Genomic DNA, 19094 nt, shown 5'->3' on the forward strand with positions numbered 1-19094 from the left:
GGGTCGGCCAGTGGGTTGAATGGCTCGGGGGGAGGAGATAGTTCAGCTGCAGTAGAAGACATAAATTAGTTTGAAGTCACAAAATAAACAACAAAGTTAAAAGCCATTAAGTAATACCTATCCGTCTTTCAAGTTATGCAGCTTTTTCAGATGCTTTCGTTGTTTCTCGAGCGTCATGAATATCTTTTTTGCTCTTCTTCATTATTTCATGGGCCATCTCTCGGCCGCCATTTTCTCAGATATCAGTGAAAAATTTTCTGCCTATTGAGCTTGCTTCGGCCGAGGGGTCCTTCGTATCGTCGATGGAGAAGGCAGCTTCGGCCTGGGCCAAGGTTTTAACATGTTCGCAACCTGCCTTCTCCATAATGGCTGCAACCCCCCTCGCACCAGAGAATGCACAGACGTCCCCGCGGTCACTCAAAATCTCTTCAAAAGCTTCTGCTTCACCGCTGATCCACTCGATTACGCCCTCAGGGTCGCCTCGTATGAAGTTGTCTTCGCTTGAGTACGCGCCCACGTTGGCGAAGCTAGTCTTTATCTTTTTTACGCATTCCACCGATTTTTCAAAGCATCTTTCTTTTGATGCGCGAAGTTCTGCAACAGTTTTTTCAAAATAATTTTTCCAGTACTCACTGGCATCTCGATCAGCTTCGGCAACAACGCATTTTAATTTGGCCTCGGCTAACTATTTCGAAGGTCTTCAATCTCACCTTTCTGGGCCTCAGCTTGAGCTTTGGAACTAGCCTCGTCTTCTTTTATTTTGCTCACCAATAAATTTAATATTTTATCTTTTTCCAGGCCTTCGTTCCTTAGTTCAATTACTTCCGAACGAAGGTTGTTCAGAGCTATTGTGCATCCTTCGTCTTCGATATTTTTCTGTGCCCTGAGGGCATTGCTAAGGATCAAGCCCTGCAAAAGGAGCATAGTATTAAGTATAAACAAATGAAAAAATTCGTTTTTAAGTACAAAAATTGATTTTCACACCTTTATACTATTATATGCTAAACTGTCGGCCAATTCATCCTTGGACATTACTGAAAGCCCATCTTCTAATGTTGGGAATCCGAAGCTTCTGCTCATCTCCCGGCAGATAGATATCTCTCTGCTGTCCGGGAGACAGTACAAAAAATCCTCTTCTCCGTTGTCGTTAAACACTAATGTCCCCTTCGGATATTTTAGCTTCCGGGCATAGTGTTGAGCTTCTCGTTCTTCTTCTTTAGAGAGTCTTTTTCCCGAAGCATGACAAATGATATATTCAATACTTTCTTTTAAAGCTTCGGCAGCAGGAACGACAGTTTTCTCAGGCAAACTCTGCTCTATAGCCTCTTCCTCCGCTGCCTTCTCTTCAATTTCCGAGGGTTGTTTATCTGCAGGCTCTGAAGGCCCAGCTTCAGCACTAGCCTGGCTCACTGCAGCTTCAACTTCGGCCGATCTTGTTTCGGCTTCGATTTGCATTTTTGAAGCCTCGGCAATTTTCCCTGAAGGAATAGAACTTGAAACCTTTACTGACTCTAGCACATCTAGTACACTTGCCATCCTTTTTCTTTTAGGAGTGGCCGCAAGACCCTTTTGTATCTTCGGCACTGTTACTCCCGCCGAAGGGCTTAAAACTTCTAACATTTTTGTTCCTTCAGACTTTGGCTCTTCGGCCTTATCTTTACCAGTCTTTACCTCAGCTTGCTCGGCTGAGGGTGCCTTCGGCATGGTGGCCGGTTCTTCAGCCTCAGCGCAGAAGGAATTGGCTCCTTTGGAGCAACAGCTGAAGAAGTTTTCCCGCCAAACTTGGGCACCACGGCCGGTTCAATATAACGGGGCCGGTGGGTGAGGACTTTCAACTTTTTACTCTTCGGCGCAGGCTCGCTTGGAGCAGCCGAAGCAGCAACCTTTCCAGAGGTTGCACCCTTTCTTTTCTGCCCCCGTGGTGGGTAGCGATAGTGAGGGTACACAAATCCAATAGCATCAAAAACCCTATTTAATCTTTTCTTTTTTCGACTCCCGAAGGCCACAGATAGTGCATTATCTTCGGACTTGCAATATGCTCTAAGTAACTCATCGCTAGTATTTTCAACACACTTGCAGTCATCATCTGGTTCGACAAACTGGTCTCCAAACCTGAAAGTGTATTTCAATCGAACCAGGCCGCCTTCGCTAGGGTTAGTGATGGTTTCTTTCGGCATTTCCCAGCTGTCTATCAGTGGCCATATCCTGTAGGCTACATGTTCTTGAACTAAGTCTCTTATCCCAATAAAAGAGCAAACTGTGCTAAAGGCCCTTCGGCATGCTTCGGCTGCCTCATCAATTTCTACCTTCGGATTTTGGAGGCTGAAGCGGGACCAGATGGGGCGCATAATGATTTCTTTAATGTCTTCTCTCGCCTTCAAATCATTTTTCACGTAAAACCACTCTTCCATCCAGGCCCCGGGCCATCTCTTCCGAAACGTTGGCACTGGGTAGCTTGCGCCAGAGCGAGCAACGAAGCTATAGCAACCGAAATTGTTATGATATTGTTCTTTACCCCAGGCCTTCGTCTCATACGAAAGTTCATGCATACTGCAAAAACATCTTGCACTTGGCTCTAGACCTTGACTCCTCATAGCCCAGACGAGGATCCCCATTCTAATAACTGCTTCGGGAGTGATCTGGTGAAGGAAAATCTGGTATGTCTTTAAAACTTCAACCACAAATCTGCTCAACGGGAACCGAAGTCCAGCTTTGAAGAAGCTTCGGAAGATCACAACTTCGTTTTCTTCAGGAGCAAGAACGCTCTGTCTACGTCAGCCCTAACAATAGACATATCTCGAAAATACCTTCCTCTCATATTATCAAGATGACTCTGCTTGATAGTTGATTTCTCGAAGACTGCATGACTTGGTCGTCAGGGCCAATCTTCAGAGTCTTCGCCTCCACTTTGCACATCATAGCTGTCGCTATCATCAGTATCTTCAGACAAGCCTTCTAGTATCTCTTTAGTAATCTTCTCTGTATTTGTTTTTGCTATTGACTCAACAAATCCAGCAGTCTTCTCCTCAAGGAGCTTCTCCTCTTCGCTCAGCTTCATCTCAGCAGCAACTTTTTTGTCTTGAGACATCTTTTCTTCGGAAATGGCGAAAATGCGTCCTTAAAACCAAAGCTTAGGAAGTCTGAGAAACTAAGCAAGTGTTGGTAAGCAAGAGCTAAAAAATTGAGCAAACAAAGCAAGCGGCAAGTAGCGTACCAAATGTGCTCAGGGTGAGTTCTTATTTATACGATCGACACGCTCCAAATTGGAGGGTCCCGTTTGTCATTGATTGTTGCTATTCTAGCAAAGGGAAGGTGTTTTTTCGGACCTTCGGCTTAAGGCCTTCGTCCATATCGTAGCCTGAATTCGTTATCTTAAACAAATTAATAATGCGAGGGGCTACTGTTGGGGGCCTTCGTCCTCCGAAGGTCCTCAAAAACATAGTTTAACAATGTCTTCCAAGTATGGTTTATGGACATGTGTCTTCGGATTCATGATAAAAGCATACACGATGAAGAGCTTGATCGTGACGAAGGTCGCCGTCGTTCCGAAGCTGTGCGAAAGGGAGCTTCGGCTAAATCGCAGAAAAGGGAACCGACTTAAAAGGGAAAAGGCTGTTCAGTCCTCATAGATTTTTCTATAAGCCAATAGTAAATGTAAAGGGCATAATTGTAATTTCTCATAGGCTGCGTCCTGTGCCTATAAATAGTTGAACAGTACCCCTGTACTGTTCACACTGACTTGTACTTGCTTTTGCATCACGCTTGTGCTTTTTGCCTTCTGTTAAGCCGAAGGTACTTTTGTAATTCAATATTATTTCTATCTTTCTATGATAATATAATAAGAATGAATTAATAATGTTATATGATTATTTATGTTGTATCTTATATTTCATATGCTTCTTCTTTTATTAACTTATACTGCAATCATGAAGGTACGTCCTTCATGACTTTCGTCTGAAGATCATTATATCCTGAGGGGAATAATGCTTCGAAGGACGAAGGGCATTAACATTTAATATCTTGTGTTGCCTTGTTCTTAATTCATAGTATTTGAGAACAAGTCCCCAACAAGTACGATCTTGGACCGTCCGGTCCTCTTGTCGACCGTCCAACATCTTATGCTAAACAGTCCGGAGCCATACCGAAACGGCCATATGTCTCGCGGGCAATGCCTGAAAAGATCAGACTGTATGAATATAATCTTAGACCATCTGGTCCCTTCACGGACTGTCCGACACTCTATACCGGACTGTCCGAAAGCACACCAAGCCCACCACATGGCTCGTAGGTGATGTCCAGCAGAACCGGATAGTCTAGGCATAATCACAGATTGTCCGGCCACCCCCACTGGCCCATTCGGTTATGTCTTCGCAGAACAGGGTGCTTCTTGTAACACATAATTTTTCTACCCACCTCAACATCATTACTATCTCCCACTTGCGTGCATCAAGCCGCAGTATACCACCACCACCATCGGTATGCAGCGCACAACTAGGTATGACCGGATAGTCCGAGTATGATCTTGGACTGTCCAGACACATTGCAGACTGTCCGGATATGCATGCACAAAACATAGTGTTGCACGACAGGCGCAATTTTCCTACTCACCTCAGCGACACTACTCCACCCCACATGCAGCACACCGTAGTCACAACATGTCAACACTAGCACATGAGGCCGAATATTTTTTGGCCCACAGAAAGCCAGAAAGGTTCACCACATACCATACGATAGTGGGATGTGGTACCATTATGCCTCGGGAGCCTATACCGGACGTCACCTTTGATCGTTCTAGTGTAGAAGGCCGACATTAGGATAACCAACCACCTGAGCCCCATGTCCCGAGGACTAATGGGTTACCATCGACCTCTATGGACGAAGTTCGGGAAGAAATAACTGAACAATTTTGAGATAAATTAGGTGCCAGTGTATCCGGCCTAGGACAGTCCCATTAGAGGCCATATGACCCTCAATAAGACACCGTTCCATATCCTCCAGGGGCTAGTGTGCCATATTTCTTCAAATTCTTAGGTGAAGACAGTAAAGGCACTCACGAACATGTAGGTCAATTTCTAGCACAATTGCCGGGGGAATCGGCCGACACAGAAGCTTTTCATATTCGCCTATTCTCATTTTCCCTTACTGGACACTGTGTTCGCTTGGTATGTTGCATTATCTCCTAACTCGATTAATTCCAGTGATGATTTAGAGCATAAGTTTGATGATCACTTTTTCTCTAGGGATTACGAGTTAGATTTAACAAAAGGACGATGAATCGGTTAATGATTATATTCAGAGATTCTGGAATAGTAGAAACCAATGTTTTCAAATTCAGGTCAAAGATCATAAACTAGCAGGGTTGGCTTTCAATGGGTTACATCTATACTTAGAAAAATTAGATAGGACCCAATTTTTTTTGTTAACTCGGTTGCACCCGTGGGCTTTGGCTTATGAAAGCCGAGGCAAAGAGTCAGTCTCGTCATGATGAGTGTCATGACAGTAGTTTAGCTCAGATGATGAGCCAAAAGAGGCATATGTCGCTAAGCGTATTTGGCCTGCTAAGGCCAAACTTTCTGGTTGCTCTTCCCTGCAGCCGATTCAGAAGAATCGATAAGGAAGTTAAGTTCACATTTAATGTTACTAAATGTGATAAAATATTTGATTAGTTACTTAAGAATGGTAACATTAAATTATCTCACACAATTCCTCCTATAAAGGAATTGAAAAGGCATGTGTATTGTAAATAGCATGTCTCCTTTTTTCATGACACTAATGATTGTAATGTCTTCCATCGACAAATACAATCGGCTATAAATGAAGACTAGCTTAGATTTCAGGAAATGAAGATTGACATGCAACCTGTGTTCCTATCAACCATTAGACCAAATATATGTCAAATGATGGCTCTTATCACTAGCATTGTATAATTTCATTTTTTATCAATCCAATACTTCATTTTGTTTGTTTAAATATCATATCTATGCTATAAAATTGCTACTATGTAAATATGTAAAATATGGTGGTATTATATAGACCAAATAGTTAGACTTTATATGATATTATACATACCAAACGTTTTTACTCTCGAGTAATTTTGAATACCCATCTTTCAAAACTTGCCCCGCCACTGACCATCCAGGACGTGGACCGTCCGGCACGATCCAGAGATGCCGCATATCGTGGACAGTCTAGTCACGTGTCGCGGACCGTCCATGTCATCACAAAAAGCACCGCCAACCAATTCGCTCCTAGTGTTTAACCTCGAATGAGAGCCAACACCACCTCCCGTCTTCACTGCACATTGTGGACTGCGCATATATCCGCTGGGCCGCTGATGGGTTGAACATCCTCTGAAGACACGAGGATGGGAGAACCAACTAGTAACTGTTCTGTATATAAAGAATGCTTGCACGTAGCCGAGGACCAAACGTGCCTCGCATAGTCGCGTGACGAGACTAACGTGACACATCCGATAGATGGAACCGCTGTTTCGACACCGATTGCCCGAAGATGTATAGAGATAGAAGACGATGGAATATAGAAAAGCTCAGATGGCGTTCAGTTTTTTTGGCTTCTGGCCTGCATCAGTAATCTTTTTTCAAAAAGTTTATTAGAGGAATAAAGCTGCTTTATATCTGAGAAAAAAGAGATCGAGAAAAAAAGAGGCTGCACATGCACGAGTTCGACATGCCAAAACTGATAGGTGGGCAGATATAGTTAGTTACCTAGAGACATAGAGACACAGATACATGCTTTGCAACAACACACAGACACACAATATTGCGTAAGAAGTCGACAAAACTCTTCGTAGACGGAACAGAACACATATGCCAACACAAGGCATTGCATAAGTCACTAGAGAAAAAAGCTATATGTGCGTGCAATGATGGAGATAGAAAGAGAAAGTAAAATTATATACGCGTTCTGTTCCAAAATAAAATTCGTTTGAGGGAAATAGTGCATTTATATAATATTTGATGTATATGTTTTATATATATGTGTATCTAGATTCATCAATAAAAATCAAGAGCTTAAACGATTAATATTTTGAGACGAAAGGAGTTGTAAATTATGAACTTGTTTGATTCACCACCTCAATCACTACAGCGGCACAACCTAATAAGGTTACACACTAAACATGTTAGGGCAGTGAACCAAACACGCCCTAAACACAGGAAAACTGCACATCCTTTTGCTCATAGAGTCATAGTTGATAGAGTTATGCATTAAATTCTCAGAAACAAAAGGTAATGGACGAACCCAAAAAATCCAACTTAGGACTTGTTCGGTTCTACCCAATCCATATGGATTGAGGGGGATTGAGGGGGTTTCAATCCCCAGTAAGTCAAAATCCCCTCCAATCCATATCAATCCCCTCCAATCCATATGGATTGAAAATAACCGAACAAGCCCTTAGGGGATTCTAAAATTTAAGTTTATAGTATTATTAATACGGTAAAAACATTCTATCCACACTATGCTGATGTAGCATAGTGGAGGGCTAGCTTTCCCCTCCTCCCCTGGCCTAATATAAATACAAGGTCCATCCTTATTAGTCCCTTCTCTTTCTCATCAGTCCGCTGTTGTCCGATCCCTCGTCAGTCACCAAACAACAGTGAGTGCCCCAATACTGCGCGAGCCTCTTAATGTTGAACGATTCGCGCGTCGTGTTCCCAGACGGGATAGGGGCCTTAATCGTCGAGAGCGATGAAAGGTTTCTAAGATCGGCTGCCTTGATGCTCTCTCTCCTAAACTACCGAGGTACTGTGGCCTTCTTCCCGTGTTTTCCTCTTCAGATCTGCTTTACTTGTTTGCTTTGTTTATGCCTGAGCTCTTGCTATCTCTCACTGTTTCGTACGATCTCAAAGAAGAAGGTGTTTCCTTCAACATATATGGATAGAAGTTCGTCTCTTATTAGCAGTGCCATATATGTGATGCTGCTGCTCTGATATTCTATCCATGCATCTTTGGTTGTTCTTGTGCTTTCTTTGGATTTGAAGGCAGATCACCTTTTAGATCAAGTTTCTCTCTTACGATTCAGATTTCCTTTTATGGGGAAATATGATCTTCCTCTTTTTTTTTTCCAAGAGAGTCTTTGTTTGATGAAATTCAAATCAAAATCGCGCGCGATCGCTTTTTCGCGCCATCTTTTTAAATATTTTACCCTTACCTTTTCAAGAATTTTCGCGCCATTTTTCCTTTGCGGTTACCTGTTTAAGAAAATTACTTAGCTACTATTGTAGTTTTTATTACTATAGTTTAGTCAAATTTTCTATGTTTGTGCCTACTCTAACATTTATGCAATATATCATGTTGAGAGTAATACACCCCCTAACTTGTTTGTAGGCATGTTTCCCTCAATGATATGAAGGTAGATCTTGTTTTAGATCAAGTCTCTTACCACAACTTTTTTTTGCAGAAATATGATCTTCCTTGTTTACCCAAGGGAAGTTTTTGACGAAATGCAAATCAAATCACACACGATTTGATCCTTTGGGCCATTTTTAAACATTTTACCTATACCTTTTCAAGAAAATTGCTTTGCTACCATTGTACTTTTTACAACGGTTTAGTTGAATATATTGTTTTTTATTGCCTAATCTAACTTTTGTTCTATGTAATCTTTTCTATGTCGAGCATAATTACACTGCACCATATTTGTAGGTTATTGATGTTTTATTTTAGGATATTAAGGTAGATCACGTTTTAGACCAAGTTTCTTACAAACATTTTAGTTTTTTTTTTGGGGGGGGGGGGGGTAGCTGGGATATGATGTTCCTTGTTTTTTCTATGGGAAGTTTTTGTTGATATTCAAATCAAATCGTGCTTTCGTTTCATGTAAAAGAATATTTTACAGTTACCTTTTCAAAGAAAATTGCTTAGCTGCCATTGTAATTTTTACCATAGTTTAGTTAGTCTACCGTTTTTGTGTAAACTAGTATAATGTCCGTGTCTTCGCTTCATGTAAAAGACCATAGGTTGATTAAAAAATATTCAAAAGTGGAGAGGGAGCCGGGTAAATGAGGCTTTTGGATTGCGGATTGATAAAAAAAATATAAGGGTTTTTTTTACGAAAGTGAGGAGAGAGCCGAGATGGAGAAGCTTGGACGGTACGTGAGTTGATTACAAAGAATTTAAGTTTTTTTAAAAAAAATGTTGATGCACGACAACGGTGAAAATGCTGGAACGACCTAGTACTTTATAGTAGTAGAGATATAATTTTTATGTCGACCATAATGACACTACCTATAAATTATGCTCCCTAAATTATTTATAGGTGTTCTGCTATTTTTTTTCAAAAACTATGCTGGAGAATTGCTGAGTAAATTTATTAGAAAGCAAACGAAGACACCGGTGAAAAAAAATACCTCACTTCACTAGTCTTTCTTTGCAGTGGCCACGTGCGAGAGGCCAACGTCGGTAGTCAAGCTCATCACCGGAAGACTCAAAGACGCCGACGTCGTCTTCATCGACGCTCTGAGAGCCGCAACCTGCGGCTTCGACTTCCGCAGAATCGTGGAGTCCCATCTGTGCATCCCAGTCGTCTACTGTAAGCACTGCACGCAACGCACCGTGCGTTTGCATCAGACGACGATATCGATCATGCATGCATGCAGTGAAACAAGAAGAACAGGACATCATCCATATATATATTTTGCTTTGTGTGGATGATGCAGTCCTCTCTCGGGATTATGGGGTCACCGGCGACGTGTCTGAGGCTCTGCAGCGCACTGTTTGGGCTGCCACCTACGTCGTCAGGAAGCCCCTCGACGCTGGAGAACTCAGCAGGCTGTGGAAGGTCATCAAGTGGTCCAAGTTTTTGCTGCGGCGCGCATGGCCGGAATGGCCTCGCGGCAGCCGAGTGCGTCCCGCCGTCGTCGGAGCACTTCTGCCCGGCTCCTCTACCGTTGATGGCCGATGGGAAGACGACGACGACGACGGCCGCGAACATTTCAGGGCGGTGAGGGCAGGAAGAGGCCGGAGGAGGAAGCTGGGTGATCGCCAATACCACGGCGGACGATCCTCCGGCCGCGGTGGCGGCGGCGGCGTTGCAGGTCCATTTGGAAGTAAACCTTTATATATTTTGGTTCTTATGTTAATGAAGTTACCGCATAATTAAGCTACTTTAATCATGCATCTCTCCCTGGTCCCTGCATGTCCCTTGTCCCTTCGCAGTTGGAATTGGAATAGGACGACGCCAGCCAACTGAGAGACTGGAGCAAATGAACTTGACAGGATGGCAGCAGGAGAACGATGACGACGACGGCGTGTTTCCTATCCACCAACAGGTGCAGTTTCTTCCAAAATTATCGTTTCTTACTCGAGTATATAAATTCATGTAGTATTATATTTCTTCCATCTGTAGCCTGCACAACAGAACCGACCAGGAGTCCAGACCATGGACGATGTCCAGAACCAGCAGCATGGTCGGTCCCTGTTCATGCAGCCCGGCCCCCAGACGCTCAATGTGCCGCACAACAACCCCATGATCTCCCCCGACGCTGGCTGGCCGAGCAGCAGCAATGTCGCAGCCTTCGCTGGCGCCAGCAACACCACCGGCCCAACACTGCTGCAGGGAGTGTACCAAGCACCGGCGGCACGAGGAGCAAGAGCAGCATCGCCGGCACCGCATGCGGTGTACGCACCACCAGCGCCAGGACTGCGCCCTCCGGTGTATCAGCAGCAGCAGCAACCCATGGCGCCCCTCTACGACTTCGGCGACATGGTCGCACCGCCCGCGGCAGTACCACTACCAATACCAACCATGGCCGCCACCAGCGGACACCAGCCGCAGTTCACCCTCAACCATCACCACCAGCAGCAGCAGGAGGAGGAAATGTTTGCGCCGCGGAGGCAAGGCGGCTGGATGGGGAGTCGTCGTCGTCGCGAGACCGGACCCATCATGCTTTCCTTCCAGCAGCCACAGGCCGCTGATCCTTTCACCCCTATGGCTGGCAGTGGCCCTTTCACGCCTATGGCGGCTGGGCAGGCTGGCAGTGGCACGGCCTTTGGAGCTTCATCACCTACAGGTGCTACAGATGCAGGAGCGTACGGGGCCGCTGCCGTGGCACAGGCACAGCTTCAGTCCCCGAACGCTGGTGCTCAACCAGCTGACAGCAGCTTTGATGATGTGCTCCGAGCCATGATGGAGATGGACTACTATGCCAACAACTGCAGCGCCGAAGCACTCATGGCCCCGGCTACAGACGAGTTAGCAGGTATGCAAGCAGCAGCAGCACTTGGCAGCAGCGGCAACTACAACGCTGGACCATTCATGGTGACGGATGCGAATGGCGGCAATGGTACACCATTCATGGCGCTGGCGCTAGCGCCACAGGATCCCGCCGCGCCAACTGGGAACCAAAACCAAGTCCAGGTGGAGTTGGGAGCACCGGACATCTACGGCGGATCACTGCTGGTGGGGTCTCATCAAGGCGGCGGGACTAGTGCAATGTTCAATGGGGATGGTGACATGGCACCAATGTTTCCTTCTAACGAGTACGGTGCGACTGCGAACGCCATGTTCTCTCTGGATGCCCTTCTGGATTTCGACGACGGCGTCCCAACGTACCCTGAAGGCCACCAGGTCGCTGCAGCTGATAGCACCACCGCCAGCAACGCTACAGGAATCATGTCAAATGGCGGGGAAAGTGGTGGCTCGGGACCGAGCTGGAACATGGGAGCTGCAGCTGCTGATGAAGGTCTGGATATGTTGGAAGAGTTCTTAATGGAGGACAATGAGTCTGGTTTTCTTCTCCCGCAAGACATGAACAATGGCCTCCAGTAGCTGGTGGTGCAGCCATGACGAGAAACCTGAGAGATTTTAAGAGTTCGAGAGAGGAAGAGAACTATAAATTAGCTAGATTCAATAATGTACAGGCAACCCTGTCTAAAGTTCTGTTTGCTGTAGAACTAGATACTTGGTGCACCCGTACTTAGAAGTGTTTGGTAAGATACAGAAAAGGGGAGTGCCCCTGTGATCATTTTCCGTGTGTTTGGTTGAGTGCATGCGCCGTGCAAAGCACTACAAATCAGATAAGTCTATCTGTTTGGTTGCTTGAATGTGGGTCCGAGACAGGCTTGCAAAACAAAACGTCGTCCTCGGCCAGGCCAGTGGGATACGGCCAAAAGACACGTACCTCACGAGCCAGGATGCGCTCGATCAAGCGCCTGCATCCGCTCCACTCCTCGCGCTAGGGTTCTTGGCCAATGCCGCTCTCGTCCTCGAGCTTTGTCGTCTCCTCTCCCCCAAGCTCCCCTCTCGTGTCTCCTCTCCCCCTCGTGCTCCCCCTCTCACGTCTCCTCTCCCCCACGAGTAGGGGTGATAATAGACCACGATCCAAATAATTATTCAAAAAAGTTAGGGTTCTTAAATAATTTTAGTTTAAAAATGAATAGGAATAGAGTCTGATTCGATCCTTAAATTTTATAGTGTAAAATCTAGAGCTCATTACCACCTCTACCCGCGAGCGAGCTCTCACATCTCCTGTCCTACGCAAGCCAGCTCTCGCGTCTCCTATCCCCCCGCGAGCGAGCTCTCTCCCTCTCGCTGTTGTGACGCTCCTTCTAGGTAATTTGGTTTGACATTCTCACTCTTGTCTCCTCTTACCCTCATCTTCCAGAAAAGATATGCTCTTCTTCTGATTTGTAGTACTATTTGTAGTTCTTGGCTGTGTAAATTAGGGTTTTGTGGTATTTATGTGGTATTGTGCCACGTTTTCTCTGATCTGGTATAGCTCTAGTTTGATTTTCTCAGATCTAGACTGTGGGAACCGGATCCTCTCTTAGTTTGAAGTAATGCACTGAAGTGTTGTGGGAACCGGATCCTCTCTTGAGAAGAACCGGATCCTCTCAGATCTTGTATAATTTGCTAATTTCTTGCATAAAAATAGCTTTTGGGTGAACTATTGCTAAGCTTCACCTGAGATCTGCACGTTGTGGAGGGTTGTCTTTAACTTGATTTAGCGGGAAGCAGGCCATCCTTTATTCTGGTATAGGATTTAGCACTGCGATGTTTAACTGTCTAAACTTGTAATATATAGGGCTAATGTCACGAAGTATTTCCCTCTCCATGTTTTGTTGCGTTACAAAACATGAGATGTTACCTTTAATCATGAGATGTTTAACTGTCTAAACATGAGATGTTTCACAAATCATTTGTTATTCTATTGAACTATCTATTATCAATAATCCTACTATTAATTTTACTGTCTATTATCAAGAGAGGTTAACAGTAAAGTTAACAAATCATTAACATGAGATTTTACTGTTGAAAGGGAAATGTGCCCTTGGGCCATTTCTAAGTATTTTGGTGATTTAGTGTCCAACACAAGTGCCTAAGTGTAAAAAGGTGGACAAAGTACAAATCAAGGATAAAGGTATGTTTCTAGACTTAGTACATTGTTTTATGGACTAATGTATTGTGTCTAAGTGCTGGAAACAGGAAAAATCCAATTGGAAATGTCTTGGCTCGAGCAGCCAAGACTTTGCTGAGTCTGGGAGCACCGGACTGTCCGGTGGTGCACCGGACAGTGTCCGGTGCGTCAGGCTGGCTCGAGCGAAGTGGCCGCTCTCGGAAATTCACCGGCGACGTACAACTATAATTCACCGGATTGTCCGGTGAGCCAACGGTCGGCAGGGCCAACGGTCGGCCGCGCGATCTGCGCGGGACACGTGGCCGAGCCAACGGCTAGAAGGGGGCACCGGACTGTCCGGTGTGCACCGGACATGTCCGGTGCGCCAACGGCTCTCAGGCTGCCAACGGTCGACTGCACCATTTTTGGAAGGAAATCGGGCACCGGACAGTGTCCGGTGTGCACCGGACTGTCCGGTGCGCCAGCCGACAGAAGGCAAGATCAGCCTTCCTAGAATGCTCTCAACGGCTCCTAGCTGCCTTGGGGCTATAAAAGGGACCCCTAGGCGCATGGAGGAGCACACCAAGCATTCCTACAACATTCCTAAGCACCAAGACATCGATTCCGCGCCTTTGATTCTTTGCGATAGCAATTAGAGCTCTTGCTGAGTGGTGAACTCATTGAGTTGTGAGCTCTCGTTGCGACTTGTGTGCGTGGTGTTGCTGTGATTTCTTGTCTTGAGTGCGTTGCTAATCCCTCCCTTGCTCTGTGCTTCTTTGTGAATTTCAAGTGTAAGGGCGAGAGGCTCCAAGTTGTGGAGATTCCTCGCAAACGGGATTGAGTAAAGCAAGCAAAACACCGTGGTATTCAAGTGGGTCTTTGGACCGCTTGAGAGGGGTTGATTGCAACCCTCGTCCGTTGGGACGCCACAACGTGGAGTAGGCAAGCGTTGGTCTTGGCCGAACCACGGGATAACCACCGTGCCATCTCTGTGATTGATCTTGTTGGTTATTGTGTTTTGTTGAAGATTCCTCTCTAGCCACTTGGCGGTTATTGTGCTAACACTTAACCAAGTTTTTGTGGCCTAAGTTTTAAGTGTTACAGGATCACCTATTCACCCCCCCTCTAGGTGCTCTCAACTGTTTATTAACAAATAATCATCTTGATAACTTTATTGTCTATTATCAATAAAATTTTACTTTTTAACTGTCTAAACATGATTTGTTATTCTATTGAACTATTCTGTGTGAAGCACTAATTTTTTTACCAATGAAAGTTACCTGCTACCATTGATAGTAACATATTATTCTATTAAACTATCTATTACCAATGATAGTTACCTGCTATCTGCTACTTTGTTACCAATGATAGTACATGCTATTGTCGATAGTTACCTATTATTCTATTGAACTATCTATTACCAATGATAGTTACCTGCTACTTGCTACCTTGTTTTTTTTCTCGAAAAGCAGAGCTGCGCCCTATATATTATATTAAGAAGAGAAGGAATACAAGGGGCAAGAAAGGACCCCGAGAACATGCACTCCTTAGGGAGGCTAGAAACAAGAATATATAAAAAGATCCATAAGAAACCACAAGGAAAACGACTCCCCCAAACCATAGACCCTAACCAGTAGGGCTAGGAGTAGCCAAGGAGGATAAACCCTTGGCTCCTGTAGCTTGCCATTTATCTCTTTCCTCATTTGCTGACTCCAAGAGAAGAGTGAGATTGGGCGAAGCACCATCAAACAACACCTTGTTTCTGTGCTTCCAAATCATCCATGCTCCCAGGATGGTAAGAGAGTCCAATCCTTTCGTCACAGGACCACTAAAGACAATAGTTGAAACTCTTTCCCACCATTGTAGAAAAATAGAGTCTCCATGTTGCGGGGCTAGACTGTGAAGGCCAAACCTTCTTAGAGCAGAGTACCAAAAGGCCTTGGAGAGGACGCAAGAGACCAGCAAATGATTAATGGTTTCAAGCTTTTGGTCACAGAAGGGGCATCTGATAGGATTACTTAAGCCTCTTCTTGCAAGTCTATCAGCAGTCCAGCATCTATTCATGACCACCCACCAAAGGAATAACCTGCACTTAGGAGGGGTCCATGATTTCCAAGCCTGTCTGTATTGGCGAAAGGAGCAAGATCCAATGAAGAAAACCCTATAGGCATTCCTTGCAGAGTAGTGACCATCAGGAGCAATAGATAAGATGTGCTTGTCCTCAAAGTTAGGATGCAACACGACCTATGCGAGAGAATTCCATAGGGACATATAATCTATCAAAACTCCCAAGGTACAGGCCCCCTAATGTTTGCAATCCATATTCTATTCAGCAAGGCTTCCTGCACCATTCTTTTGTTAGTTATTCTTTTTGGGATTGCACTGAACAATCTTGGAGCTATGTCAGCAATTCTCCTTCCATTAATCCATTTGTCTATCCAGAATAGACTCCATTGCCAACCTATGAAATAACCACGACAACAAAGAAAGATCTAACCTTACTAGGAACTTGCATAGGTAGATCTGTCCAAGGTTGAATAGGATCAGTTTTTTTCAGCCAAAGCCATCTCAAGCGAAGGACCCATCAAAGCTCTAAGAAACTAGAAATTCCTAATCCTCCCAAATCTAAGGGCCTACAGACCTTTCCCCAAGCAACCTGACAATGCCACCCTTTTGCTTCCTTTCTTCCTCTCCATAAGAAGCCTTTTCTTATTTTGTCAGTTTTATCAATGACCCCTTTAGGGATATCAATTGGCATTGCAGTATACACTAACATCCCAGTGAGGACATGCTGCACCAAAACTCTTATGTCTGCTTTATTTATCAAATCAGCCTTCCATTTTGGGAGTTGATCAGCTATTTTATCCACTAGGGGCAAAAATTATTGTTTGGTTAATTTATGCAAAGAAAGAGGGAGCCCTAAATATTTGCAGGGGAAGGAGCAATTTCACAAGGTAGGCTACTTTGAATGTCTTGGATGATTTCCTCAGAACATCTGATAGGGAAAATATTGGACTTCTGAGCATTGTTATGCAGACCAGAGACATATCATCATCATAAATACAAATTCTGTGGAGCTTCTTTCTCCTGCATAACTATTGTAGCAACCCTGCTTCCTCAGCCTTGGAGAAGAGCAAACCCAGAACATCCATGGCAAGAATAAACAACATTGGAGACAAGGGTTCTCCCTGTCTAAGACCTCTTCTGTGTTGAATCTTGTTACTTAGGCATCCATTGAGGAGCACTTGAGTGGTAGAAGATCCTAGTAGCCCACAGATGATATCTCTCTATCGTTGCCTGAAACCCATATGTTGCATAACTTCAATCAAGAAGGGTCAGGAAACAGAATCGAAGGCTTTTGTAATATCTAACTTGAAAAATAATCTGGCCAAATTCAATTGGTGGAACAGCCTTGAAGTCAGCTGGACAAGCATGAAGTTGTCTTGGATAAACCTCCCTTTAATGAAGGCACTTTGGATTGGAGAGACCATGTCATTCAGCCTACTAGCAAGCCTGTTGGCGAGAATCTTGGTGACCAATTTGGTAAAACTGTGAACCAGACTAATAGGTCTAAAATCCTTGACCCGGTTAGCTTCCTCCATATTTGGGGTCATAGCAATATAAGCTGAGTTGAGTTTACTCAAATTTGCTAAGTTTTTGATCCATACTGCTGACATAGCATTTATCACATCCCCTTTTATAATGCTCCAACAAACTTTGTAGAATCTTCCAGTGAACCCATATGGCCCTGGGGCTTTATCGGGAGGCAGACTTTGAATGGTGTCCCAAACTTATTGTTTAGAGAAAGGGGAATCCAAATTAGAGTGATTAAATCTTGGAAGACCAAGAGCCTCCATATCAATGCTTCTTTCTCTCACTTCCACCTGTCCAATAAGATTTGTGTAGAAATGATCCACTAGGGCTGCTTTCTCAGAATGATTAATCAGAATACTCTCCCCATCTCTAAGTTTAGTCACCAACATCTTTCTTGATCGATGCCTGGCAACCATGTGAAAATATTTGGTGTTAGCGTCCCCTTCCTTTAGCAAGAGATTCTTCAATGCCTTTGGGTTGTCGATCAATGGTATGTGATGCTTCAATGCCTTTGGGTGGCGCATCTCTTGTATGTTGACCAGCTCGGAGTTGTGTGCGGTTGTGAGCGATTTACCAGGCCGGAGACACAAAGAGTTTGCTTGTAGTGAGCACTTAGTCCTTGTGAGCACTAAGGGGGAGCTATACCCTTGAGCGGGTGCTCCAACGAGGACTAGTGGAGAGTGCTGACTCTTTGATACCTTAGGAAAAATCAAAGGAGTCATCTAAGCCCTTTGCTTTACTTTCCGCATTTAATTTGAGCAATTTACTTTTGAGCACTTACATTCTTAGTATATGCCATGATTGCTTAGGGTTGTTCTAGAATACTTAGCTTCATTTGACCTAGCTAGTTTGTTAGGTGAAGTTGGGCTTGTTCTTAGGGTTTAATCTTTTGTAAGAATTTTAGGAAATCCCAGTTCACCCCCCTATTAGGCATCGTGATCCTTTCAGGAACATATCTTTGAAAAAAGTGGCATCCCTAGATTTAGTCACTATGTTAACATGCACATCTAGAAATGTGGATTAACATCAACAATCTATGGGTTGCACTATTGTGTATGTATCCTAGAAAGACACAATCAACGATTTTTTGTCCCAATTTTTGTTTGTTGCATGCATGCACATTAACTTTGGCTAAACGACCCCATGCACACAGAAATCCAAGAGTAGGATTTCTACCTGTTCATCCTTCATAAGGTGTTTTATCACTCTTAGCTGATGGAACTCGGCTTAGAACAAAGCATGCGACCAAATAGCTTTGCCCCACCATGACTTAGGTAAACCCGAACTCACAAACATGGCATTAACCAAGTCTATCAAAGTTCCTTTTTTTCTTTTAGCCATCCCTTTTGATTGAGGTGGGTAGGAAGTTGTTTTCTCATGGATGATTCTGTATTCTGCACAATATTCACCAAAATCATTAGAACGATATTCCCCTACTCTATTGGACCTAACTCGTTTAATTTTCTTTTCCCCATCCTCGACAAAAGTCATGTTTGCAATTTTTTTACCATCACCTTTCTTGCAAGTCAGACATGTAAGGTTTTTCTTCTTGTTCTTAAAGTTAGTATTCTGCTTAGCCTTTGGCTTCCAGTTTTTGCTCTTATTTCTTCCACTATATTTCCCTTCCATCATGATGCCATTAAAGGGGCCTCCATTCAATGGACCAGAATGAGGAACATCCTTGTATCTCGCTTTCTCCTCAACATCAAGCGTAGCAATCAAACTTTTAATAGTCATGGCCTCCTTATTTTTGAGGGACATGACAAAACTCCAAGATGAAGGTAGTTTGGCAATGATGCTACCAACCACGAAATTGTAAGGTATGGCACAATCAAAGTGTGCAAGTTCCCCCACCAGAAACTGGATCTCAAAAGCATGTTCCACAACAAAACGACCATCGACCATCCTGTATTCATGGTACTAGTCATTAATAGTTCACATCCAACATCTAATTCTACATTTTTTCAACCTAGAGCCTCCCATAATTCACAATCCACACCATGGTTCATGTATATGTCATAGAGTTGATCAGGCAACAGTGACAATATACAACCAAGGCAGGTCAAGTTATTCAACTCGAATGTGTGGTTCTACTTGAAAGTCACCTAGAGGGGGTGAAATAGGTGAAACCTAAAATTCTTACTC

General features: G+C 44.2%; 1 protein-coding gene across 2 annotated transcripts; it reads left to right on the plus strand.

Annotated features, from left to right (window-relative positions):
* The first annotated feature begins 7473 nt into the window (after nucleotides 1–7473).
* LOC103643235 (uncharacterized) lies at nucleotides 7474–12059 on the plus strand. 2 transcript variants are annotated; one of them, XM_008666390.4, is made up of 5 exons: nucleotides 7474–7761; nucleotides 9395–9550; nucleotides 9678–10055; nucleotides 10177–10289; nucleotides 10367–12059. In XM_008666390.4, the coding sequence occupies exons 1-5, from the start codon at nucleotides 7647–7649 to the stop codon at nucleotides 11786–11788; spliced, it is 2184 nt and encodes a 727-aa protein (XP_008664612.1). In that variant the 5' UTR covers nucleotides 7474–7646; the 3' UTR covers nucleotides 11789–12059. The 2 variants fall into 2 exon arrangements, with proteins under 2 accessions (XP_008664612.1, XP_008664611.1); XM_008666389.4 differs by having other exon boundaries at nucleotides 7505–7761; nucleotides 9678–10067.
* Nucleotides 12060–19094: the final 7035 nt, after the last annotated feature.

Source organism: Zea mays, chromosome 1 (genome assembly GCF_902167145.1).
Source record: "Zea mays cultivar B73 chromosome 1, Zm-B73-REFERENCE-NAM-5.0, whole genome shotgun sequence".
NCBI lineage: Eukaryota > Viridiplantae > Streptophyta > Magnoliopsida > Poales > Poaceae > Zea > Zea mays.

Excerpts from the sequence above, each read along its gene's own strand:
- LOC103643235 (XM_008666389.4), top strand. The coding sequence starts at position 7,647 with ATGTTGAACGATTCGCGCGTCGTGTTCCCAGACGGGATAGGGGCCTTA. Across the intron at positions 7,762-9,394 it reads CTCTCTCCTAAACTACCGAG|TGGCCACGTGCGAGAGGCCA; the intron begins GTACTGTGGCCT and ends CTTTCTTTGCAG. Across the intron at positions 10,068-10,176 it reads CGTTGCAGGTCCATTTGGAA|TTGGAATTGGAATAGGACGA; the intron begins GTAAACCTTTAT and ends GTCCCTTCGCAG.